Source organism: Benincasa hispida, chromosome 11 (genome assembly GCF_009727055.1).
Source record: "Benincasa hispida cultivar B227 chromosome 11, ASM972705v1, whole genome shotgun sequence".
In the NCBI taxonomy this organism is placed as follows: domain Eukaryota; kingdom Viridiplantae; phylum Streptophyta; class Magnoliopsida; order Cucurbitales; family Cucurbitaceae; genus Benincasa; species Benincasa hispida.
The window spans coordinates 30,139,951-30,165,536 of record NC_052359.1 but is presented as its reverse complement, the minus strand read 5'-3'; the positions used below and the strand labels follow the sequence as shown (position 1 = coordinate 30,165,536).

The 25,586-nt window shown below is 34.5% G+C and overlaps 4 protein-coding genes and 1 non-coding gene across 9 annotated transcripts; 3 read left to right on the top strand and 2 right to left on the bottom strand.

Annotated features, from left to right (window-relative positions):
• The first annotated feature begins 394 nt into the window (after positions 1-394).
• Positions 395-468, top strand: TRNAT-AGU. Its single transcript has one exon. It is a non-coding gene; the product is annotated as a tRNA-Thr (tRNA).
• Positions 469-611: 143 nt separating this feature from the next.
• LOC120091209 (probable GTP diphosphokinase RSH2, chloroplastic) lies at positions 612-14,983 on the top strand. Of its 4 annotated transcripts, XM_039049127.1 has the most exons (19): positions 612-748; positions 869-1,252; positions 2,155-2,213; positions 2,287-2,418; positions 3,900-4,040; positions 5,589-5,645; positions 6,292-6,386; positions 6,740-6,872; positions 7,183-7,359; positions 8,142-8,332; positions 8,429-8,495; positions 9,608-9,741; positions 11,088-11,154; positions 11,872-11,934; positions 12,018-12,256; positions 12,342-12,471; positions 12,811-12,903; positions 13,850-14,035; positions 14,269-14,983. In XM_039049127.1, exons 2-19 carry the CDS (start codon positions 886-888, stop codon positions 14,563-14,565), a joined length of 2,628 nt encoding a protein of 875 aa, XP_038905055.1. In that variant the 5' UTR covers positions 612-748; positions 869-885; the 3' UTR covers positions 14,566-14,983. The 4 variants fall into 4 exon arrangements, 3 of the variants coding, with proteins under 3 accessions (XP_038905055.1, XP_038905057.1, XP_038905056.1); XR_005485675.1 differs by lacking the exon at positions 612-748 and having other exon boundaries at positions 755-1,252; positions 12,811-12,889; positions 13,850-13,960; positions 14,269-14,409; XM_039049128.1 differs by lacking the exon at positions 612-748 and having other exon boundaries at positions 756-1,252; positions 13,850-13,960.
• LOC120091210 (40S ribosomal protein S11-1-like) lies at positions 4,873-5,582 on the bottom strand. Its single transcript, XM_039049130.1, is given in 2 exon segments — positions 4,873-5,216; positions 5,219-5,582. Coding segments are annotated over 2 exon segments (477 nt in total). The 5' UTR covers positions 5,352-5,582.
• Positions 14,984-16,025: 1,042 nt separating the features above from the next.
• On the bottom strand, positions 16,026-22,764 carry LOC120091137 (serine/threonine-protein phosphatase 4 regulatory subunit 2). 2 transcript variants are annotated; one of them, XM_039049003.1, is made up of 8 exons: positions 22,621-22,764; positions 20,832-20,941; positions 20,324-20,404; positions 19,103-19,151; positions 18,850-18,943; positions 17,539-17,591; positions 17,031-17,093; positions 16,026-16,645 (listed from the first exon to the last, which is right to left on the bottom strand). In XM_039049003.1, exons 2-8 carry the CDS (start codon positions 20,918-20,920, stop codon positions 16,364-16,366), a joined length of 711 nt encoding a protein of 236 aa, XP_038904931.1. In that variant the 5' UTR covers positions 20,921-20,941; positions 22,621-22,764; the 3' UTR covers positions 16,026-16,363. The 2 variants fall into 2 exon arrangements, with proteins under 2 accessions (XP_038904931.1, XP_038904932.1); XM_039049004.1 differs by having other exon boundaries at positions 20,832-20,944; positions 22,621-22,747.
• Positions 22,765-23,609: 845 nt separating this feature from the next.
• On the top strand, positions 23,610-25,326 carry LOC120090654. The gene is made up of 5 exons (XM_039048371.1): positions 23,610-23,690; positions 23,796-23,857; positions 24,412-24,527; positions 24,615-24,691; positions 24,736-25,326. The coding sequence occupies exons 1-5, from the start codon at positions 23,610-23,612 to the stop codon at positions 25,324-25,326; spliced, it is 927 nt and encodes a 308-aa protein (XP_038904299.1).
• The last annotated feature ends 260 nt before the right edge of the window (positions 25,327-25,586 follow it).

The following is a 25,586-nucleotide window of genomic DNA, read 5'->3' as shown; positions in this document are numbered from 1 at the left end:
AATAAAATTGCTGAAAATTTTTTCAAGTATAGCAAAATATTATTGTCTATCAGATCGCGATAGACGTCTACCACTGACACAAATAAATATTGATAGACCGCGATAGATTACTGATAAATAATGACATTTTACTGTATTTATAAATAAGTTTGACTCATTTTTCCTTATTTGAAAACAACTATAATCATTATTTTAAGTTTTTTTTTTCCTTTCTTTCTTTTTAGTTACGTTTATTTCCCCGCAATTTTTCATTAATCCTTAAAAAAAACATATTAAATATAAGCTAAATTTTAGGGAGAAAAACAAAAATTTAAAAACTATTTCTTTAGTTAGATTAATTTAATAGCGCAGAAAAACTATAGATAATGATATTGTTTTCCAGTGTTCACAACCAGCTCTCGTAGCTCAGTTGGTTAGAGCACCCGTTTAGTAAGCGGGAGGTCTTGAGTTCGACTCTCAACGAGAGCAATAATTTCTTTCACCTTTTTTCACATTTTTTCCTTTCGTAAATACTAACACAGGTAAATCAAGCCACGTGTCATAAAGTGAGTGGTGAAGGAGGCATAAATCTTGGAAGCTGACCGTCATTATAACGTCAAACCTCTCTTTAATAGTCACCTTCTTCCCCATTAATTTTCCTGGGAAAATATCAGCGAAATTTCGGATTACATTGAGAATATTTACAACCATGGATTCCCTGTAACTTTCCCAACCACTCACTTTCCTACTCCTCCAATTGTCAAATACGGTTCGTCGATTTCTTCATTTCTCCTCAACAGAATCACAAATTAGATTCATCCCTTTTCCACCTTTTGTTTAATTTTTGGTTTTGGTTCATAGTTTTTTTGAGTTTTTGATTCTCTGACAGGAGAATCATCAGCTAGAATGCGCTCATGTCATCTTCGGAGCTCAAGCGCAACCACTGTTTCAACTACTGTGATGTTTCCTCACAAGTTCTATTTCCGTTTTTCCCCGATTTTCCAGCCGAGGGTACTTCGCCGCTCCGTGAAATTCCGCCGCCTTTTTGATCGAATTACTCCTTTGCCTGTTGTTACTGCATCGATCAATTCTGTCATCGCTTCTGGAAATATTATTGCAGCTGCTGCAGCCGCTGCTTCCGGCTCTGGATCTGTTCATGGTGCTGTCACTTCTGCAATCACGCATGTTGCTGTTACGGCCGTCGCTATTGCCTCTGGAGCTTGTCTCTCTACTAAAGTCGATTTCCTTTGGCCCAAAGTGGAGGAGAAACCAGGTTCCTTTTCCTTATCCAAGTTTATTGTTGTTGTTATTATCGTGTTTGAAGATTGGGATATGCTTAAAGGAAACGGGTTTTGGGGTGGGGTTGATTATTGATTAAGCTTCAGACGCTATTAGTAGCAAAGTTGCTTCAAGTTTACAAAGATTCCTTGGTTGAGTTATGAGTAGACATTAGCAGTTCTTTGCTTATTGGATAAGGAAAATTCGGAATAAGGAAATAAAATTCAAAGTGACTCGATGAAATTCAATCTCCCTTGTTCTTCTCCGCGGTAAGTATAGAGATGCTAAAGCTCAGGTTAATTGAGCAATTCGATTAATCAATCTGAAGAAAAGAAATCATTTTGAAGCTGGCCAGTTCATATCATCCATTTTCAATAACTAGTTTAGATTTTCATTACTTGACGAATTGTATTTGGTATAAACTTGGAGAAGAAAACAATTTTGGCACACAGTGCTCCATTTGATTACCGAGTTGTTGCTCTTGTTAGTGTCTTTTTTTGGTCTCCGTGTTAGAACTTAAGTTGGTACTGACTAATGTATTTTTTTTGGGTTTAATATTCAGGACGCTCTTGAATTCTGTTTATGAAGTGATTCCCTCTTCGTCCTTTGTTTTCTTTACGACTGCAAGCAAACTTTGTTGTCTTAAATTCTTCCGTTTTCTTATTTAATAATATGCATTACTCAATACTTAGAGAGTTCAAAACTTCCTCAAAAAATGTTACTCGTGGTGGTAAAATGTTTTAATTGGACTGTAATTTCTTGTCCACATAATAACATGCATATGGTCATTACATTTGAAAAGTTACCAAACTTTTTAATTGTCTATCATGAATTAATTTTCCTTTTTCCTCCATGTGCTAAAATTGTTTCTTGCCATAAAATTTAATATCTGTACAGGTTCTCTTGTATTGGATGGAGTTGACGTAACTGGATATCTTATATTTGAGGATTCCAAGGTTTTTCACTTTTCTCAAAGCTAGTCTGAACTTTCTCATATTCTGTTCTCAAGTTTTCCATCTATGAAGGCAGGTGCAAAAGGCTATTGAGTTTGCAAAAAAGGCTCATCATGGGCAGTTACGGAAAACTGGAGACCCTTATTTAACTCATTGCATCCACACTGGAAGAATCTTAGCCGCTTTAGTTCCGCCCACCGGTAACAGGGTGCGTAAAACATATCATTATTTACTATGCTCTATTTCTGTGGTTCATTAACGCATCTCAAAATGTAATTAATTATATCTTTCTGCGTACAACTAAGTGTTAGAAGTTTCTGTGAGGCATCCCTTATTAGTATAGTTTTCTTTTGGGGAATAGAATGAAACATTTCATTTTTAGGCCTCTTCCACCTCCCCCCAAAAAAAAAAAAAAAAAAAATCTTTACCACATTTCCTATGAAAAAGGTGCATCAGAAAAATGGCTGATCTGAGATCTCCATGTTCATTACCGTTCCTGGAATAAAAAGATATCACAATTTAATCTTATCATGTTTATTTATCCCTCGAGAGATTGCGGACCATAGACTTTGCTTAAACGTTGTTGGGATAAAAGCTTTTCCAAACAATTTCTTTATGCTTCATTGGGATAGTGTCTAGTGGCAACAACTCATCTTTTTTATATATTTTTCTTCTTTAAAAAAAGTTCAAATGGATCATAAGTGAATTAAAGTTGTCAAAAAAAAAATGTTGTTGGATTTATGGATAACTAAAAAAAGACATTCAAATATTTAGAGCAAAAGTTGGTTTTAAAATTTTAGGTACTAGTTTTTCTATAGAAAGTTACCCCTCATGTATATATTGGATATGGCATATTTGAATTCAAGCACTGTCCTGAACCAGTAACAAAAAGATATATGAGTGTGGTTTTGGATATTATCTTCATGAAAACCATCTGACTTATTCATTTGAATGGGAAAGGATTTTATGATTTTAAGAAGGAAAAAGATGGAAAAAATGCATGCAATATTTTCTTGTTATGTTTATGATTTTTTGAGTGGATTGCTTTATTGAACCCTTGATGATAATGTGCAGCTGGCAATCTGATAGGAATGCAATTAGGTTAGAAGTGAGATTATTATTAAGTATGAAGGGTACATTAGTATTTAGCTAAGGAGTTGCTAATGAGATTGGTTATAAATATAAGGAGAGGAAGGGAGCAGACAATTGTTTAGTTGATTAGCGCTTGAGAACGTATACTCTTTTCAGGAGAGGTTCCAAGTACCTCAAATACTTGTAGGGGTGTACATTGGTCGGTCGGTGTCAATTTTGGGAGAAAACCGACATCAAAACTGACCACTGCATTTTGTGTGTGTGTGGCAGCTGACTGACTGACGGTTGGTTTATTTTTTAACCAAAAACCGACCGACAACCATCCTACATCAACCGACCGACTAAAATTCGGTCGGTCAGATGGATTTTCGGTGAATTTGTGCACCCCTACTTGAGGGAAGTTATATTGTAATTTTGTTGTCTTTTATATTTTAATACATCTGGTTTTTATCACAATCTTATATTCTGTCTCACTCTCACATTGCACACGTTTTTTGTGCTCTCTTTGTTACTATGTAATATCTTTGTGCTGCTGACAGTAAGTGGACATCTTTCTGTCTCATCGTCTTATTAATTTAAAGTTGTTCACATTAACAGGCAATTGAAACAGTCGTGGCTGGGATTCTCCATGACATAGTTGATGATACATGTCAAAATTTGCACAACATAGAAGAAGAATTTGGTGATGAAGTAGCCAAGTTGGTGGCTGGTGTCTCCAGGTTAAGTTACGTAAACCAGGTATTATGAAAAAAAACTATTGAGATTAAAAACCCATTATTAAGTTTCTTATCCACAAAAAAAAAAAAAAAAAAAAACCGTCATTAAAGTTGGGTTACGTTTTCCAATAATGAGAGCATAGTGTTTTTTGTTTGTGGTATTGCTCATGAGTGGGGAACTTAAATATTAGAAGTTAAGAACTTAAGATATCCTGCATGTGTGATAAGTTGAAGCCACAGAGAATGAAAAACATATGAAGTTTTCAAATTTATAAGAGTACAACCTGGACATTTGTTACTGGATCTTATCTTGCCTTTTCTGTTCTTCAAGGTTTCTTTTACCCTGTAATAACATTGTTTTGATGTTACATCTGTGCAATGCCCCAATTTTTTCTCCTAAAGCGACATATTCTTAATTCTCCTTTTGGAATATAGTCATCAATATCAATTTATACAATTGTCACCGCAGTGTTCTAAAAAGCACACCGGCCTCTACACCTCCCCACCTCCCTTAATGAAGCTGCTTGAGACGTGCCTCAGAGCTTGTGGTGTGCTCCTTAGCACCTCGAGCGTCTCTCTCTCTCTCTCTCTCTCTCTCTCAACTTTTCTTTTTTTAAGGAATAAATGCATGAATATTTTCTTAAGCAGAAAATATGGTTGGATAAACCAAGAACAAGAAGGTGCTGATACTTATGACTAAAGCAAAACTTAGGGAATCAAAATTGCAATAGTATCACAATAGTGAAGTATTCAGTTAATAAATGAAGTGAAAAGATCATCCAGCTGAAGGAAAAGCTCATGCTAACATATCATTCCCTTGACATAAACAAATACAGGACCTGAAAATTCTGGACTTAAATTCCTGTGAAAGCCTTCTTATTACCACTTGTGGATGATCCAGCAGGAATCACTTTCAATATATTAAACATCACAGACTTCGACAATGGCCTGCACTGGCCAATGATGACATGGTCTTCTTCTTTCACCTTAAAGCAAGGAGCTATGTGTGCTGGGATGTTAGAGTGTCTTTTCTTGTACCTTTGATATTTCTTCACATAGTAAAGATAGTTACGTCTAACAATGATGGTTCTCGCCATCTTGGCTCTGTGGCAGGTACCAGCAAGTATCCACCCCCTAATAGAAACAGTGCCAGTGAATGAACACTTCTTATCAATATAAGTTTCTTCAATTGCCTCGAAGTTTTGAACCCCAAACCAATACTCTTCTAAAACCGACTTCCTCCTTTTCCTGGCCTCTTTCCTTTCCCCGATTTCTTCGAGCTAACAAACACCTTGGGCTCCTTCAGAAAATCCTTCCCTGTCTGTTTAGCCATGATCAGGGATCTGAAGATCCGATAGAAGCCACCACAGAGTCTGATACAAGGGAAAAATCCTAGAGGCAGCAGAGGAATAAATGCCTGAATATTGTTATTTACATTTTTCTATTGTGCACTTCTAAGAGCTTGTGGCTTTTTTTTTGTGACTCGTGCTTGAAGCCCTGGAGGGCTAGCACTTGAGTACCCCTCAAGTTTTAAACAACACTGTGTAACCATATTATGTACTTTCTGCAGTTGTTGCGTAGACATCGCCGAGTAAACGTGAACCAGGGTTCCTTAGGTCATGAAGAGGTATTGACTGTTAAATTAGCCAAATAAGATATGTTGGAACGACATGTATGAAAGTTTCTACCAAGATAGATATTGTATCTTTTACAGTCCAGATTTTTTTCTTGTGTCTATTTGAAGCTGATATGGAGACTTTTTATATTTCCCCACTAAACTGAATGCATATAATAATATTATATAGAAATATGTTTTCTTATCGTTTGCAAAGTGCTTAGCATGGTATTTCTTTTAGGATATGTCTTCCCATAAATCAGAGACATTAACCAGATAAATTTGTATATTACTTGCCATGTACTTTTCTAAGTACAATACATTGCATTCGTGAAATGTTTATTGTGAATCTAATGAGCAAGGAAAAATTATTTAGTCAACATACTTATGTCTAGTTTTTTCCAGCAATTGCACACACTCTGTGTTAGGCTATTCTGCAAATTACAGCGACATAAGACATTACTACCTTGACGAAGAACGTGCAGTCGACAATAAATTTCCATTTGAAATAAATATAGATGGGCGGGTTCAATATTTGTCCATTACAATGATCTGACCATATGGTTATAATATGATCGACTTTCTTTAGATTTTCATTCTACCCACCTATCTATGACTTCTGGGTCAATCTTTCTCATGCTTTAATTATTTATTTTAGGCAAATAAATTGCGAGTTATGCTCTTAGGCATGGTTGATGATCCACGTGTTGTGCTCATCAAGCTTGCAGATCGTCTTCACAACATGAGAACCATGTACTAACTCTTCACTTAGTTCTGATGATCTGTTTATGTATAATGGGTGGGATTCAGTTTCCTCCCTTAGTTCTCTCTTTTTCCCTTTGAATTCATGAAACTAAATTCCTATCTTCAGAATTTTCAACTGTATTTTGGTTTTCTAGAGATAATGAGTTTTTTTTTTTTTTATTTCCCCCTTTAATAAATAACATTTCACAGTAACATTTCTTTAGATGATATGAAATTACAAAAGAAGGGGGCAAAGCTAGGCTGCAATCCAAGATTAGAAAAATATTTCCCAATTTTTATCAAGATCATTTGAGCTATTGTAGCTTTATGACTAGTAATTTATTATGATCATTTTTTGACAGTTACGCTTTACCACTGCCTAAGGCTCAAGCTGTTGCACAGGAGACCTTGGTTATTTGGTGCTCACTTGCTTCTAGATTGGGTTTATGGGCACTGAAAGCCGAACTAGAAGATTTGTGTTTTGCAGTTCTTCAGGTTGATCTTAGTCTTTTTGGGTCACAACTTATTTTCACAAATATGCATGACTCCCTGGAAAGCTCATTAGAAAAAGAATATTAGGATAGAATAATTCATTTAACTACATGTACATCTGTATTTAGTATGAGATGACTTGGTTATATTATTGGTCATTTAAGTATGCATTTGATTTTGCACTAAAAAAACAAAATACACATTTGATTTTTAATTTCTTCTACTACTATCTAATTTTTCCGTGCTGTTTAGACTTGGAGCTCCTGGTGTTTATTCTCTGAAATTGACTCATGTCTCATTGGTCATTTTGCAGCCCCAAATGTTCCTGAAGCTGCGCTCAGAATTAGCTTCCATGTGGATGCCTAGTAGTAGAGCTGGAAGCTTTCGGAAAATATCTACCAGAGCTGAACTGCCACCGTTGGATAAAGGCAGTTCAACTTGTTGTCACAATATGCCAATAACTATGACTGATGAGGCCACAAACATGAAGGCAAGTACCTTGAATGGAGGATAAAATTTTCTTCCATGTTCTTTCTACTTGGGATTTTGGGGAAAACGGCTTGTTTTATGAAGATTTTGTTAGAATGTCTCATTCCAAAAATTTAAGTTAAAATGACTGTTTTTCTTTTTCTAAGGCATCTCTTTTTTCTTCCCAGCTTATTTGTCTCACTATCTTCTTTTTTCTTCATTTTGTAGTACAGGACTTCAACACGTTCATAAAGTATTGAAGATTCCTTTTTTTAAAAAAATTGTTTCTTTAATCATTATCCACAAGATTCAACTAAATGTTGAAAATTATGAGAAATCATGTTTTCTGGGGAATCTTATGCATGTGTGACTTAATAAACTTAACTTTTCGAAATTGAGTATTTGGACAAGTATACTTATAAAACAGGGTATTTGAATGGGCTATCAATGTTGGTCAGTCTGGATAGCTGTTGTGTATCTCGTGCATCTCCACGGGGGCAGCGGATTGGGGAGATGGGGAGCTCAAACTCCTTTATATGCTTTGTTTTGGGTTTGTTTCCTTTGCAGTTCTGTGTTGGATGTGTCTGACTTTTTATATGATCTTCCTTTGTACTTTCATTTATTTTATTGAAATCTGATTGTATAAAAAAATGTATATATTTGAAGGAGAAAATTTGGAACATCAGTGTAAAATGTAATGATGTGCTTTTATCGTCTTTGTGGTGAGGCCTGGGGTATATATTTAGTAGTTCTTGAAGAATTATAGATTGTTAAAGATTCTATGCTCCCATTCCCCACTTTCAGGAACTTTTGGAAGCTGTTGTACCATTTGACATCTTGGCAGACAGAAGAAAACGGACAAGTTATCTAAATAATCTCCAGAAAAGTATAGACACTTCTATACAACCAAAAGTCGTGCAAGATGCTAGGAATGCTTTAGCATCTCTGGTGGTTTGTGAAGAAGCATTAGAACAAGAATTGATTATATCAGCCTCGTATGTCTGCATCGTTCTCTTTCTTATCTCTATTTTGTTTGTGTATGTGTAGTGCTGCTCATCTCTGTCCATTATGATTCCCCACCTATGTTGCAGTTATGTTCCAGGGATGGAAGTAACTTTGTCCAGTAGATTGAAGAGTTTATATAGTATATACAGCAAGGTAAGAATGGAATTATCTCAAGTTTTGCATTATTGACATGATTAAATCATAATCAATTATATTGACCTAGTGCAACTTTAGGTTGGGCTCTGTTATTGTACTTGAAAATTCTCCCTGGAATAATGAACTGGGCAATTTTTCTGGCAGGATATCTTCTATTCTGTATTTCTTATCCCAGAGATTTTGCATTTAATTTCCACAACTGTTAGTGGTGAGGCCAGTATAGATCATGACAACTTATTAGATGTTGAAATGTTGTCTTAAATTTCCTTAGGTTGTTAAGTAATGAATCTTTGAGTTGAAAGTATTAGGGGTGGAAATGGTTTGGTTCGGTTCGGTTTGACCACCAAACTGAACCGAACCAATTTATTGGTTCAAACCGAACCGGATATGCGGTTCGGTTCGGTTTCAAATTCAGTTTTGGCATTTTTAAAAAATCCATGTTATATTCTTTTTTTTAATTAAAAGCGGTTCGGTTTGGTTTGGTTTTAAATTCGGTTTTGTTCTTTAAATTAAAAGCGGTTCAGTTTTAAATTCGGTTTTGTTCTTTAAATTAAAAGCGGTTCAGTTTTAAATTCGGTTTTACTCTTTTATATATATATATATTGGTTAAAAACGGTTCGGTTCGGTTTCAAATTCGGTTTTCGAAAATGAAACCGAACCGAACTGAATTTTTCGGTTTCATTGAGTTCTCGGTTCGGTTTGGTTTTTAGAAACGGTTCAGTTTTTTCGGTTTGAATGACCACCCCTATAAAGTATTAAAACTGCAGCGTTGGTTGGCTTCTCTCTGTTTGTCATTATATTTCTTCTTTACATCCTAAGAAGTGATTTCAAGTTGGAGCATGCTCACTGACTTAGTTTCTCTGTTTTCCTCTGATATATATGTCTCAAACAAGGTCTGGTATATGTGCTGTGGGTGCATGTAGAACTTTGCATGACTTTAACCTGGACTCTATAGTCGGCTATATTTTTCTGTCACCGAGCACTGGTCTGGCAACTTAGTGGCTAACTAACAATCCAAACAGTATTAATAAATCAAATGTAATATATCCTTTTCAGGCGAGTAGTTATACTTTTTTAACCATTGAATCCTTTTTGTCTCCACTCTTCAGATGGAACGAAAAGATATCAGTATCGATAAGGTATATGATGCCCGAGCATTAAGGGTAGTTGTCGGGGACAAGAATGGAACTCTACATGGACCTGCTGTTCAGTGTTGTTACAGTCTTCTCAATACTGTACACAAGTAAATTGAATCGAACTTAACTTATCACTTTTTATTTACCACACGGAGCTTCCTCTATCCTTTTTAAAGCTTTATATCGTCTGGATGAACAACTTTCCCATGAGAAAAATTCGCATTGGCAGCTATTCTCTGTTAAGGATAATTGTTAAGGGTGATAGCTGCATTAAGATGTTTGGACACTATTTAGCAGTAACATTGGTTCTTGTTTCCAGAAAAAACCCAACAGAAACATATTTTTTTAAGGAGTAGGGGGTTTATCATGCTAATATTAACACATAAAGTAGTGTAATGCATGCTTACACATGTTTTTTTACTGCCTGGCTTGATAGGGATTTTGAGTGATGTTTGGTCCCTCATGAGGTTCTATCTTTCTCTGATAGAGTTTATTTTTGTAATTACCCACCCATTAGATCTCATTGTGCTTGATTGGATCCCTTTTATATAGTTTGGATCCTTCTTTTTTAACTTTGTTTCCTCAATACCCTTGTATTCTTTCATTTTTTTTTTCTCAATTAAAGGTTATAAAAAAATGGTTTCTTAAGCGAAACCATATCGATGCAATAGTTATTGTGCTTGTGTGTGGCTTATGGTGTCATGATTAAACTTACAACAAGGTAGTAATGTTTTTATTATCTGTGGTTACTTTTTCATTAGAAACTTTTAATTGATTTACTTATTGCAATGGCTTTGAGCTACAATATATGCATAACTATAGCGATACAAAGAAAATGAAAAAATAGATCAAGGATTCTTATAGTGGTTTGCTTGTTCTTTTGTAATTATTTGTCCCTGTAAGGATGTCGTGTCCACCCCTCTCATTTTATTTAATCTGGGATTAAATTCCATAATGTTATAATTGTATCTGTGTAGTTATTTATCTCATCTTAATATTCGTCTTAATAAAATCTCGAAGGAATATTGCAGATTGAAAATAGAACAGCCACAAACATAATTTATACCGTGGTTAATAGAATATAATATATCAATAATCAAATTTGATCTGTTTATTACAGAGATTTGTATCAGTAATTAATTTCCTAATCCAAATGCTCTTTAAGAGATCTCCAAATCATACGTAGAGCTATTGTTTGTGAGAAATTAGATGTTCTAGTCCAGTCCTTAATAGGAGTTTTATGGGACAAGTATCTGCCAAAAATTTTACTTGTGATTGTGAGAAATATATTTATCATATTTGTAAAACTAGATCATACATAAAGCAAACACTTGCAGAACGTACGACTTTATTCAATTCGTTGAATACATACTCTCTGCAATTTCTTCATAACACTGATTCGGTTCTGTTAATTCCTCTTTCCTCATTGTATTATTTAATTTCCACTGTGCAGGTTATGGTCCCCCATTGATGGTGAATTTGATGATTACATTGTTAACCCAAAGCCTAGTGGTTACCAGGTTAAAGATGTTTATACCAAACAAAAGCCTATATCTCATTCTTAGCAATTTCAATATTTAGTTTTTAATTTTTCCCTTTTTTTTTTTAAATAAATATATTGTAAACAAAGTCGGTATTTAAAGTAGATCCAACAAAGTATACTATTAAACAAAGTTCTTTTGGAGTATGCATTTTGAAAAAGCATTGAAGAACGAGGAGGTCGCAGTTTTCTTAGATATTATGGAAAAGGTCAGCACTTCCTGTAGGAAATAAAAGAATCCAGAGTTTGGACAAAACAAAAATTTCTCCTCCAGGTCTTTATTTCATTACTCGCAGCCACCTTTTACCAATTACCAGGCCAATTACTTAACGCAATTGGACGAGGAAGAACACCAAAAAAGATAAAGGTCTTTTATAGACATTATTTTTTTATTATTATAAATAACATATTCTATACTAATATACCATAAGAACTTAATTTCATTGATGACTGTAGTGAGGAAAGGCTCCACCCAAAAATCAAAGGAAGTTACAAAAAGTTCTCATGGTGCATAAACTAAAATGAGTTTAGTTCCTGTGGTTTTTACACCCTTACTAATATATAAAGGAAATATTACTCGAAATGAATTCAGAAAAGTAATAAAATCCCACTATTTATGAAAGTTAACCCTTTTTCCTTTGGCATGTAGTCCTGATTTATTCATGACCTCTGCTTAACTTCAAATTTATGATTTCAGTCTCTGCACACTGCAGTATTAGGTCCGGATAACTCACCTTTGGAAGTACAAATAAGAACACAGGTACTAACAAACTTCTAGCAGCTTGTGAGCTTCTGCATATCAGACTTTCATGCAGATCATTTTACTCTTATTTCTCTTTTTAGAGGATGCATGAATATGCTGAACATGGACTTGCTGCACATTGGCTTTACAAGGAAAACGGAAACAAAAACCCGTCGTTAAGCAGCAAAAATGAATCTGAAAGAGACGTATCTCGGTATTTCTCTGATTCAGAGTTCCAGAATTCGAGTGAAGATGATTCTCATAAGTATGGTTTTCTCAAAGCTGGCCATCCAGTTCTTAGAGTGGAAGGAAGTCACTTGCTTGCTGCTGTTATTATTAGGTATGCCCGCTAATCTAGATTTATGCCAAAGGCTCACAACAAACAATTCAATAAGTTGTGTTTATAACGGATAATGTATTTGCAGAGTGGATGAGGACGGAAGGGAACTGCTTGTTGCTGTGAGCTTTGGACTTGCAGCTTCTGAAGCCGTGGCTGACCGAAGATCTTCGTTCCAAATAAAGCGCTGGGAGGCTTATGCTAGATTATACAAAAAGGTTTAGTTGCTTGATTGTCTAGATAATTCAAAAAATATTAAATGCGAAGTTTGTGTGCCACAACTTAAATTTTTATTAGTAAAATAATATTTCAGGGAGCTTGTTTGGTGATTTAGTTGGAGTATTAAACGTCTGAATTTAATATGAACTGAAAGTAAGACCAAACTAAAATACAAACCTCTTGCATGCCAGGTTCTTTTCACAACGATGATCTAATGGTCCACTTCACACTCAACTTAAAGCACGCTATAAAATGTTCAATCTCGTGTGGAATCCTTTTTCTTAAAGTTTTTATTTAGATTGAGATTTGTTCCAGTGCTGATGCTGATTCATTTTCAGGTGTCTGACGAATGGTGGTGTGAACCAGGTCATGGGGATTGGTGTACTTGTCTAGAGAAGTATACGTTCTGTCGGGATGGTATGTACCATAAGGTATGCGTTAAGATTTATGGGATTTTGTTCTAGTTTAGGTTGATTTGATTTTTATTTTCTCCCTTGGTGTCTCCACCATTATATTCTTCCATTCACATAACGCATGCATCCATATATGTACATAGATATTGATGTAATGTCATTGATATGAATGAAAGAATAAAAAGAGAGCCAAAGGAGTTACAGAAATTGTCACAAATAAGAATGCCCCGTCTTCTCGTAAGATTTGTCAAAGCAGCATGCAGCAAGTATTCTGCTACAAAAATTTATCACGAACTTTGCAGTCATTATTTATGGAGATCTTAGATATTTAGGTGGATTAATGTTATTTTATAGGCAAGCTAAGACAGGAGGGGCAATATGTTGTGCTGAAATAGTTCTCTCAATACTTTTTATATCAGCTTTCATCTGATTGCTGTAACTATTCCAACACAGAAAGTCAGAAATTGGATCATGAGCTCAGAAGTACTGATACGGATACGACACTATACGGCGATACATTATTTAAAAATCTAGGACAAGACACGATAAGGACACATTTATTAAAATATACCTTTTTAAAAATATATATCATTTTTATACCAAAAGAAAATTCAAAGTAAATGGTTTAATGCATTTATATGCTTAAAAAACTTGGGTTGATGCATTTCACACTCAAAATGTATTATTATCAACATATATGCATCTTTTTAGTCTACTCAAAAAATGTTCTATGCATGTCTAACACGTTTGTTGTTGATACGTGTTCTACAAGTGTCGAAGTGTCCAAGATCCAACACGTGTTGGATACGAACACGCTAATCAAACTAAAGTGTCCGTGCTTCTTAGATCACGAGTGTCTAATGACTAATATGTTACTTTATATACCGTTTTAGTTAGACATTGCTGTTTTCTAATGCCACATGTCATATTTTACTAGTTCATAACATTGGGCCTTCTCATGCAGCAAGACCAATTTGGTCGGCTACTTCCAACCTTCATTCAGGTCATTGATTTTACAGAGCGGGAAGAATTCGAATATTGGGCCATAATGTCTGCCATCTCTGAGGGCAAACAGGTAGACACTCCTACATCTAGGACAAGTTCAGACTCCGTCACATCAATCTCCACCGACGCTAGCATCAATACGAAGGTTTTGTTCTAATGACTAGTAAAAATCGTTTTTACTGTCTAAGTGTCACTTTACCGGTTTGGAAAACCTTTTTAATAGATCTACAAAGTACATCATGCGATTTAATGCCACAATCCTAATTTTTGCAACATCCACTCAATCTTTTAACTTCATGAACAGAAAGAAAAACTAAATTCTCATAAGATAGTGATGTCATGTGGGAGTATTGAAGGTTAGTGGTCTTCAAATGGCAGGTACATTTTCTAAGGACTATGCTTCAATGGGAGGAGCAAATACTTAGTGAAGCTAGTAATTTTAGACAGGCAAAACAGGGAGGAGAGTATTATGTTTGTCGAAGCTCCGTCGCGCTTGAGGAAGTGGTAATCGTTTGCTGGCCCCTTGGTGAGATAATGAGGTTAAGATCTGGTAGCACCGCCGCAGATGCCGCTAGAAGAGTTGGATCTGAGGGTAGGCTGGTTTTGATTAATGGTTTGCCGGTATTACCCAGTACTGAATTGAAAGATGGAGATGTAGTTGAAGTGAGAGTGTAAATAATTCTTCAATTGTACAGTTAGATCAATGGGGTGAAAATGAAGATGTGGTCTAGTGCATTGCAGGTTTATGTGAATATTAGTGGTCATTTAGGGTAGGGAATAGTTGGAAAATTTTCATCATTGGTGAATATTACTTGATAATCATACTACCTTCGGGTGACAAATTTATAGATGCCAGGAAAAGGAAAGGTTTTCAGCTTTGAAAGCAACAGAAGCCGCAATGTATGCTTATGGCCTCTTTGATAGGCAAGCGAATGGAGCTTGGTTGTTGCAAATGCTTTATTGGAACTTCGAAGTTCGGAGTTTTCAGTACTTTCACTGTAATTCAATTATTACATGAATCACACAAATGATTGTCAAATCGAGGTACAGATTTACGGTTCAATCTTTTTATCTCACAATTATTTAATTAAAATAGGATATGAATGATTGTATTATTAATTTATTTTCAATACATTTGGCTTTTTTTTATTCTTAAGAAATATAAGAAGATATGAACTCACAATTTGAGGTTGAGGCACAAACAAAACATCATAAAAAAAATAAGGAAACAAACAATTGCAAAATCAATCAAACATGAAAAATAAATTACACAACTCAAGAAAGTTTTAGGATTGTGAGGTTCTTGCAATAGAAGCTCGAAAGAAAAACCTCATAATAAATAGCCCACTGACCACTCAAGAAGCATACAAGGTTGCTCTGGACATGCAAATTGCAAATTGCAAATTGCGTTTTGCATAAAAAAAACAGTAAATAACAATACACCAAGCAATGTTTCAGACCTTATGCCTCAACTAATTATCTGTGTTAAGTGACAAATTCAATTGAGTTTCATATCCACCTACCCACAAAGCATGTTTCCCAAATAGCCTTACTAAAAGGACACTCAAAGAATAAATGATCCCTAGACTCAATTACACCAATGCACATAGTACAATCACTTGAGATATCATAACACCACCTAATAATACGATCATGTGTTTCTAATCGATTCCAAACAACAATACATTTGGCATTGAGTTTCAGGTTTCACCTGCATATCCATTCAAGTAATCTGGTTTCAAATTGTAAATATATACATATACTTATGAACAATAATTTGATAAGGTAAATTTTAGTTGCATCTTTTATTTTCGTAAATTTGTTTGAATTAGGAAACCAATAAATGGCTCATAACAAAACCAATGAAATGACCAATCAATTTGCTAACAATAGCCCTTCAATATTTCTACCATCTACTATTATGGACAAGAACGTGAGGTGAATATACCAAAAAAAAAAAAAAACCCTTGTAACCATTGTAATTCTAAGTTCTTCTAAGCTAGATGTGTAAACGCCCCCAAGAAATCACCAAATTTCCCATCAAATCTACATAAGTAGGGCACTTGGGCTGAAGACCATATGAGAAAAATCCTATCCATCCTGCTTCCAGCCAATAAATTAGAAGGAATCAACGGTTGCAAAGCGCCAAACCATTTTCATTAGCCAATGGGATGTGTCATATCAAAAGTTCAGAAACCAAGAACATCGGTTATCACTCAAATATTTAATCAAGAAAACATCCAAGCCAAAATAGTAAGGCTCATATTGTAGGCTAATTCCATGTACCAACACAATAAATGTTGCAACTAACCACCCATTCCTCCCCAAGTGTAATAAGATAACATCCGAACCGATTTATATTGGCTTGAACAAATTGACATATTGAAGAACTATGGATTACCAGCCATGCCTCTCCCTCAACATGAAGAGATTAGCAGAACTACAGCAGCTCGCTTAAGGTGGACCAAGAAAACTAAGATTTACTGTTTGCAGCATTATTTGTCTCAGATGATCCAACTATTTCTTCAAAAGTTTCCATGTCCATCGTCATATCATCATTCATATCGGCCTCTTCAACCTCTACCATTACTTCATCCCTGTCTCCAGCTATAGGTTCGATTCCGTTTTCAACTGCATTGGATAGCTTTTGATCTTCAACAGCTTTTTCTGACTCCTCTGACTTGTTTGGCTTTGGTTCGGAGGATGGTAGATGCGGGTCAGGACTGACGGCAAGTGTGGATGTCACCAGAAGATTCTATAAACGTAGACATGACATTGAGCATCACCCAGCAAGATATCAATAGTCATGATTCAATATAAGTGCAACCAACAGTTAAATTAAAGATTAAAAACATTACAATACTTCTTTTAAGACTTTTCCAACTACAAGGACAGAAAACTGGATGAAATGAAGTACATGCTAGATACACGAGGAAGAAAAATGTCTAAATTTAAAAGATAACCAACCCAAACAAAGCTCCCAAAAAAAGGTTTTCCATAATATTTCAGCCTTCATAAAAATGGTAATTTAGTTTACATTAATTTGAACCCATGAATAAGTATCATATTTGAAGATAAAACACTACATAAACAGTTCAATGAAGGGCTAGCGCAATTTAATACAGATACTTCATGCTTACCTTTTCCAGCGCTAGCGCAAGCTTTGAGAGATTGGGATAGATGCTCCGTGCATCCAATAGGATCTGTTTGGACATCCAATTTTGGAGAAAATAGTTAAACAATGATAATAATCATAATTACGCAAAATCAATTTAATACAAATACTTCATGCTTACAAGTCCCAAAAGACCAACAAAGAAAGCAGCTATTTAAAAAAATAATAAATAAATAAACAAAATAAAAAACTTACTATAACTTTTTCTATCTTAGAACGTATTATAACATAAAAGGAAAGGCAAAAGAGAGAAATCAAGATATGGTTGCTTCGAATTTTGATATTGGGCCAAAAAATTTCTTTTTTTTTTTGGATAACATGAGCTAACTAATAAGGTGTCCAAAAGGCCTGGGGTTAGCAACAAGCGCATTCTTTAAAGTAATTATTTGCAGTCTCACTGATCATTAATGAACGAAAAGTTAAAATGAAAATTTAAATAAAGAAATTGCATTGTAGTGAACATGGATAATCACCTCACAAATCCTTTGAAGGGTAAACGGAGGACCTTCAATAAAGATAAGAAGTGCTGCAAAGTAAAACAAAAATACAAAAATAAGTCTCGTTCATAATTTGGAAGTTAACTGCTTGCTCTTTCATTGAGATCAGTCCGAGAGCTTTTTGTAATCTCAGTGGGCTTTGGTCTTGTAGGAAATCCTTATGAGGAGCACAACTTCTATTTGTACCTAAGGATGAAGATTTTGTAACTCATTTGCACAAACACCTTTGAACTATGGAGTTATGTTACAATTACATCCCTAAACTTTTAGTTTGATCAATCACCCCTAAACTATGTGGTCTATTAACAATTACACCCTTAAACTTTGAATTTGATCAATTAGCCCATTTGGTTTTGTTAATTTTGGCAATCAAACCCCTACGTTAGTATTGGTTTCTAAATATTTCAATGGATGTTCCTTCAATAAAAAAAATAAAATTAAAAAAAAGGTAAAAAATATATATATCTCACAAACAAGGGTAATACTTTTAACATACTAAAGGGGGTTGTGACAAATAACAAACTACAGTTGATCAAATTAAAAATTTAGGGGTGTAAGTGTAACAAACCATAAAATTTAAGGGGTGATTGATCAAATTAAAAGTTCATGAATGTAATTGTAACAAACCCCACAATTCAAGAGAGGTTTGTACAATTTTCCCTAAAAATAATAATAATCTCCATCTATCATGCGACCAGGGTGCCTCTCAATAATCTTCAAGTTGCAGGTTGTGGAACTCTTTAACTCCCTCTTCTCACTACTCTAATTTTTGTATATCTTTGTTTCCACAATAAACCGGGGTTTCCAATAAATAGATTTTAAATAATAAAAAATTTTCAAATTAGGTTTTTTATAACATAAAATTCCCTAATCTCACTATATTCATTGAATTAGGCATTGTTTGGTTTAACTTTTCAAGTGTTTAATTTTGATTATAAGTCATTTTGAACAAAATCGAACTGTTTGACAACCACTCAAAATAGCTTTTAAAACACTTTTAGAGTGTATTTCAAACAGTTTTTTTGTCAAAACAGTTTAAATAAAATAACTTTTTTCGAAAACATTTTTGTATCTAGTCAATCCAAATGCCCTTAGTTTACTAGGACAGCTATTTGACTAGATTTCCTAGTAAAAGGACCCATGAGTATATTTTATACACAGATAGGGGACTCCAAAAATGCATGACCAATTGAATGATTCGAAGTGTAATTTACCACCCAGACTTGGTTTTTCAAATAAATTTACAGTACAGATTAAACACAATAGGAAGTGGAGAAGCTCACAAACCTTCATCCAACCGCTTTACCAGCTCCGGGAAGGTTTCTCCTAAAGTACTTTGTTGTTCACCGGATGCTTTTGCTTCAGGATACTCTGACAGCACCTTCAAAGATAGTAAAGAAAGGAAAATAAGGAAGTGACAAATTCTTCATTTAGAAAAACTGGATACAACAAATATGATATGCATGCCCGCTATGCAAGAACCTTAAAACATCCACTGTTAAAAAAAAAAAGAAATGCATTCATGCGTACCTCCCCATACCTGCTTCAGTTGATAAGATAGCATGCTCTTCAATTTCTCCCAATCATGCCTGAGAACATAAAATAAGTATACACATATATATATTGTACGTCCATAACAATAAAGAAAAACATTAAACTGATTCACACAGTAATGTAGCTGATTGTGTGCTTAATACAAATCTTATGTGGCATATGCATAACTTCCAAGACGGAGAATAAGATTTTGCGGAGACATACAAATAAAGCAGTGTGGCCATAGATTAGGACGGCAGGCAACCAATTAATTTTAAAGGATAAGGGTTTATTGAGAATTTTCATAGACAACTCTAATGTCACAACTTCCTCAGGGTGTGCTCAATCTAACTCTTTACATATTGTACCCCTTTTGCTATTATTCAGTGGCTTCCTTGTGAGATCCTTCAAGGGGCTTTTTCTGTTCTTTTAATTTTATAGATGAAAAGTTTTGGTTCCCCAATCTAAAAACAATGAAAATATATGGTTGATCTGATTCTTTTGCATGGTGAAATTATTATTAACTCGACACACTTGGCACTGAGTCACTGGCACAAAAAAACATAATCACGTCAGGGATTGATACAGCAGGCAGCTACTAACCCAAATTTCCACCTTTATATTATTTTTTTCCCTTGTTTGAGAAAGAAGAAAAAAATGAAGCTTCCAATAAAAGAAAATACGACTGCAGAATAATGTCTAAATCATGCACATGAGCTATCCTCTATGGCACAGAAAATGATGAATACAGGAATTCCATTAAGACAAGGCCTCTAGTAACATATCAAAAAAGGAAAATTTTAGAAAACACAATTTCATTTACAAATGAAATTTCCATGGGTAGACCTACGTTCCAAAGAGTACTAAAAAGGAAATTCCAATGAAAGTAACCATAAGGGGAGGAATTACACTGTTCTTTGAAACGGGACACAAAGCTACAATAGAACTATTCTTCCAATTTTTTAAGCTTTTTCATGAATAACAATTCTCCTATTTCTTTAAAGCAAAACCTCCCATAAACTTTGTCTTGCCGAATTCAACCAAAGAACCCCTTGGCTTCCCTATTTAAATTACACTGGGAAGCTATAAGCATTCAACATATCAAAGTGCATTAGAATCTGAGGCATAAATTCATACACTTCCTATGTATGAACTGCGATCAAATTTTTGATGTAGCATCTTCATATTCAAACTAAGTCAATAGAAATTAGGTGGAGAAGAAAGATACCAGAATTTTCCTGTGGATGCAATCGCTTCTAATGTACCTCTTACTTCTTCCTCAGTGAATTCTTGCTTCTGCTCCATGGCTCTGGAAATTACAAGTTCAATACTCTTACAAAAAGATAAATATAACACTGGATATACAAATCAGAACAGCTGGACACTCCTGAAACCATCCTCTCTAGAAAAAGGTAATCAAAGAACAAAAACTCGAAAGGCAGAAAGTGGTCAATTTTAAGTTCCTAAAGGTGTCCTCAGAAAATGCAATGGAATTTTAGCCATTACAATCTAACCCATAATTTCTCCCATAACAACCAAAATACAAACATAAGCCAAGTAAAAGCATGCAATTTGAAACCTTATATAAGTTGTAAATTCACTAACAGTGTAACAAGTATTCTACACAATGTGGGAGAAGCTACAGCCTACAACCTAATTATAAGACAACAAGATCACAACCAAACATCATGACCCAAAATTAAATACTACAGTAAATAAATGATGTTCTTGTATACCCGTCATCTATGGTATCAGGGGCAGGGAGCACATTATCCTGTTCGACAGAAGCTGGGAGCTCTGAATCTTCATTTGGTGGCACCTCCATCTAGAGATCTCTACTTTCCACCTACTTAAGATGTAAATAGTGATATAAATATTGCAGTTCCATCGGCACTACTAAAGGCATGCTGAAAAAGGGGTTAAAATACCATTTTGATCCCCATATTTTGAAGTTTGTTCAATTTTAGTTCCAGTACTTTTCTTTGAACACATGACCCAGGGGGCACCAATTACGTTAAGAGGACCAAATGACAACTCTGCCAAAGCTTCTTTTTTCAGTTCCAATATTTTTAATTGTCCAATTTTAGTCCTTGTACTTAAATGAATCTTACATTTAATCCATCAAAGTTAAATTTTACTGAAATTGGTTAAATAATAATAATAATTTTCATGCAAGGAAATACAATATGTGAATATATTTTCAAAATTTATAGTAAAAATGTCAATCGATAACAAAAAGTTTTTTTTTAAAAAAAAAATCAAACAGCTAGAAGTGGGGACTAAATTTAAGATCTATTGAAAGTATAGAATCTAAAATTAGACAAATGAAAGTACAAGGACTAAAATTGAACAAACTTCAAAATATAGGGACCAAATGGTATTTTAGCCTTTAAAAAAAGTCATAATTATAGTAACACAACTTCCAGAAATATGGAAGTTCAGAGAGGGTAAAGAACGCTGCAAAGGGGAGACCCAAACAAAACTGAAAAAGACTAAATAAGAAGAAGGCCACCAAAACAAAAGAAACATAATTACAATCAATCCCGAGGATACCAATTATCTATATCAAGAATAAAGGATTGTCTATGAAAGCAAAGAAGAAGGAAACACAAATAGATTTGGGAAATGTAGCAGCCCTTTTGATAACAAATCTCATTTGTCTTTCCAGTTTGGCAAATAGATTACCAACCGAAGAATCAAGAAAGAGCCACAATCTTTCAATTCACTAAATGAGCACCACCATTTAAGGGCTCCTTGTAATTATTTACAAATGCCAAGTGGAGCTCCTTTTGTTGAGTATGTGCATATCTTATCAACTCCCGACTTTCGTAACAATGTTAATCCATGGAAATCAGTTTCTAGCCTCAAACACAGGTATCATCCTATCTTTAGAAGTAAGACCGATGGTTGCACTCAATACAAATAAATAAATAAATAAAATATTAATCTGTTCTACAAAAAACGAAATGGATGGCAGGCTAATTTTGTAATTCAGACCTCTAAAATTAGATTATCGAAGAACTCAGATCATCAAATCTTTAAATGTAACTTGGTCCATAATATCATCACTTCAATACAAGTGACTAAATCCAAATACAAATATACAAACAAAAACGAAATTAAATAGACACCAGCTACTTGAAAACCTACTTCACTTGACTAACAAAATAAGCCCACAACAAATACTGTTCAAACTCGAACTGTATCATCCAACAGGATGGGTATGTGTTCGTATACTTTTACAAAAGCTACTTGACTTCACAAATTTTACCGACGATACCATAATCAGAGAGAGTTGGTTTCACGGATTCATAGCATCACCATCATCGTACAGTATACAGCTAAACATCCAACTTCTTATTGCGAAGCTGCTAATTAAAGAAAATCTAATACATACGGCCGAAAATGAAGAGACGCCGATTCAGAAAAGCAAACAATGAAAAATAAGAAAGCAGCCATTTCCATTAGTTCTTCTAATTCCTTTACATGGCGACCAAACAGAATCGAGCAAGCGATGGAACTTACCTAGTAGGTGAGCTTGAAGATGATCTCAACTGAAGCGAGCTACAGTGGAGACCTTCGGACCGACTGGGGAGGAAGATGAGAGCAGATCTCTGATGAGGCGATTTAAGGCCCAGGCCCAATACTGCCGAACATTGGAACCATTGATTGGGCCATACTTTTTTGAGAAATTGCAAGGGGAATTGGAGTGTAGGGCGGTTTTTTAGGCTTCATTATGAAAAATGGCAAAATCGTCCAAGAATAAGAATTATGGCAACTCATGTGACATAGCAAATTTCAAAATTCCTGATTTGTCTTTGACTTGTTCGTAGATATTATTGTTGACGAAACTACAAATACCGGATAATTTCAAAAGAGAAAACATGGTCGAGATATATATGGTTGAGATATATGTGCAAGGTAATTGTTGATAGGACAACAGCCTTCCTAATTTTGCTCAGTTAACATAATCTCTATATTTTATTATTATTTTAGATTCTTGTTAACTACCTTTCGAATTTATCTCACCTTAATAAAATATCCAGATTTTAAAACCAAATTTATATTTGAAATATCCATATATTATTAAAACTTCTTTCCTAATTTTTCTCATATAGATAACACAATCTCTATATTTTATTATTATGTTAGATTATGTTTAACAATTTTTCGAATTTTTCTCACCTTAATAAAATATCCATAATTTGAAACCAAACCTATATTTGAAACATCTATATATTATTAGACCTTTTTTTATCCATATATTTTTTTTCAAATCTCTATATTGTTTTTCTCACATTTTTAATAAATTAGGTGTATATGCTATTTTTTATATTATTTTAATATTTTGGGAAAAGAAATATCAGTTCCTAAAAAAATGACCATGTGTTGATTGCACAAGAATCAACTGGATTGTTGCTCCATCCATTGCCATAACTTTTGTTACGTACACAAAAGGTTTCATTGATTTAGGTTTTCTTGTTAATTCATTAACTTTTGCTAATATTTTTGCTATGACTTTACAACGGGCCAGACTCATATTTGATGGTCGATGGGATGAGAATTCTCAGTATCATGATTTTCGAGATTGTGAGGTGCATATTCCATCAGATTAATCATTCCAACAATTTGTGGAATATATCCAAGGTAAACTTTTTCCCTTCAGTGAGTTAACTATATCTCGTTTGACAATGTACCAGATTGGTTATGCCAATTCGAATCTTGTTTGTATTGTCGAAGATAAAGATATTTTGTGGTTGATGTCAGTATTATCAGATTCCCCCTCAAATTGATTTATGTGTAATAGTTGACCATGTCTCATCTGTTGCCCTAAACACTCAAAATATGTTGTATTTGAATAACGAATCAACAAACATTGATCAATATTTTCGACATCCCGTGGGCAACATTGAAATAGTTGATTTCCAAGATTTCGATGTCTTTCAATCTGGTATTCCCATTAGAGTAGGTTTACATTTTAGTAGCAAGTCTGTATTGAAGAAAGCAGTTTATTTTCTTGCTCTTAAAAACAGTTTCAAACTTACTACTACTAGGTCAAACAAAACTTCATTTGAAATTTGTTGCAAGGATGTCTTGTGGGTGGTATCTATGTGCATCTGTATATAGAGAGGGTGGTGTGTAGATGGTTTGGAAATACATCAATATCCATAAAATGCTCCATTGACATTGTTAAAGATGGTCATCGACAAGCAACATCTTGGATTGTTGCTGAGTGTATAAGGTCATTTTTTAAAATGAATGACAAAGTCCTATGTTGACCGTGTGATGTTGTAAGCTATATGGTGTAAATATAAGTTATGATAAAGCTTGGAAAGGTTGTGAGATTGCCCTCAATTCCCTCAGGGGGACTCTTGAGTCCTCATACGCCGGTTTGTCACCATTTTTAGCTGCGTTGATTGAAAATAATCCTGGTATGTTTCTCGTCTATATTTAGTTTAAACAATTATATACAGTCTATTTTGTCTTGTATAATCAATCTAAATGTTTATTCCTTACAGTAACGTGTACAACACAAGAATCTGATGATGAAGGTAGGATTAAGTATTACTTTATGGCCCTTGCTGCTTCCATAGAAGCATGGAAATTTTGTTTTCCTATTATGTCAGTTGATGATGCTAGTCTAAGAATAAAGTTTTTGGGATATTATTGTCTGCTTGCACATTTGATGGCAATTCACATATTGTACCTCTTGTATTTGTCATTGTCGATTATGAGAATGATGCATCATGGTCTTGGTTTTTTCGTAATCTTAAAGTTGTTTTTGGGGATTCTAACGACCATGTTGTTGTGTCTGATGATCATAAAAGTATAGCCAAGAGTGTTAGTTCTGTTTATGATTTTGCTGAACACGAGTTGTGTGCATTTCATTTGTATAAAAACCTTGTTAAGATCCATAAGTCACGTTCAATTGAAGATACTTTCCATATGTGTGTAAGAGCATATACAATTGGTGAATTTGAGTATTACATAAGGAAGTTGGATGAGGTTGCTTCGTCCATTAGGCTTGAATTAGAGGAAGTTGGCAAATCCAAATGGGCTAGGGCATTTTGTCGGAGGAAAAGATATTCCTTAATGACAACCAATATATCTGAATGCATGAATTCAGCTTTAAAGGAAGCACTCGAATTACCCGTTATTGGTCTCCTTGAATCTATCCATAGTTTGGTTCAAAAATGGTTTTACAAACGTCGTAGTCATTGGAGTTTCTAGCATTCTGAATTGTCATCGCATGCAGAGAACATTATTCGATCAGCCTTAAGGGACAGCAGGTCAATGGATGTAAGTGTTTTTTTAATTATATAGTAATTGTATTTGATTGAGCCTATTATTAATAGTAAAATTGTAAGTTTATTGTTCCTTTTTTTTCGGAGTTGTACCCCATTAACCAGTATGAAATTGAAGTGCATGATCGCTCTAACCAATTGTTGTTAACATTTTGAATCGTACTTGCTCATGTCGGCGTTGGGACC

Coding starts and splice junctions, on each gene's coding strand:
- LOC120091137 (XM_039049003.1), bottom strand. CDS start 20,920: ATGGAGGTGCCACCAAATGAAGATTCAGAGCTCCCAGCTTCTGTCGAA. Junction 20,405..20,831: donor CCTGATACCATAGATGACGG/GTATACAAGAAC, acceptor TGTAATTTCCAG/AGCCATGGAGCAGAAGCAAG. Junction 18,944..19,102: donor TATCTTATCAACTGAAGCAG/GTATGGGGAGGT, acceptor CTATCTTTGAAG/GTGCTGTCAGAGTATCCTGA.
- LOC120091209 (XM_039049127.1), top strand. CDS start 886: ATGCGCTCATGTCATCTTCGGAGCTCAAGCGCAACCACTGTTTCAACT. Junction 6,387..6,739: donor CTTCACAACATGAGAACCAT/GTACTAACTCTT, acceptor ATTTTTTGACAG/TTACGCTTTACCACTGCCTA. Junction 12,257..12,341: donor CTTGCTGCTGTTATTATTAG/GTATGCCCGCTA, acceptor ATGTATTTGCAG/AGTGGATGAGGACGGAAGGG.
- LOC120090654 (XM_039048371.1), top strand. CDS start 23,610: ATGACTTTACAACGGGCCAGACTCATATTTGATGGTCGATGGGATGAG. Junction 23,858..24,411: donor AAAGATATTTTGTGGTTGAT/GTCAGTATTATC, acceptor TGTAAATATAAG/TTATGATAAAGCTTGGAAAG. Junction 24,528..24,614: donor GTTGATTGAAAATAATCCTG/GTATGTTTCTCG, acceptor TATTCCTTACAG/TAACGTGTACAACACAAGAA.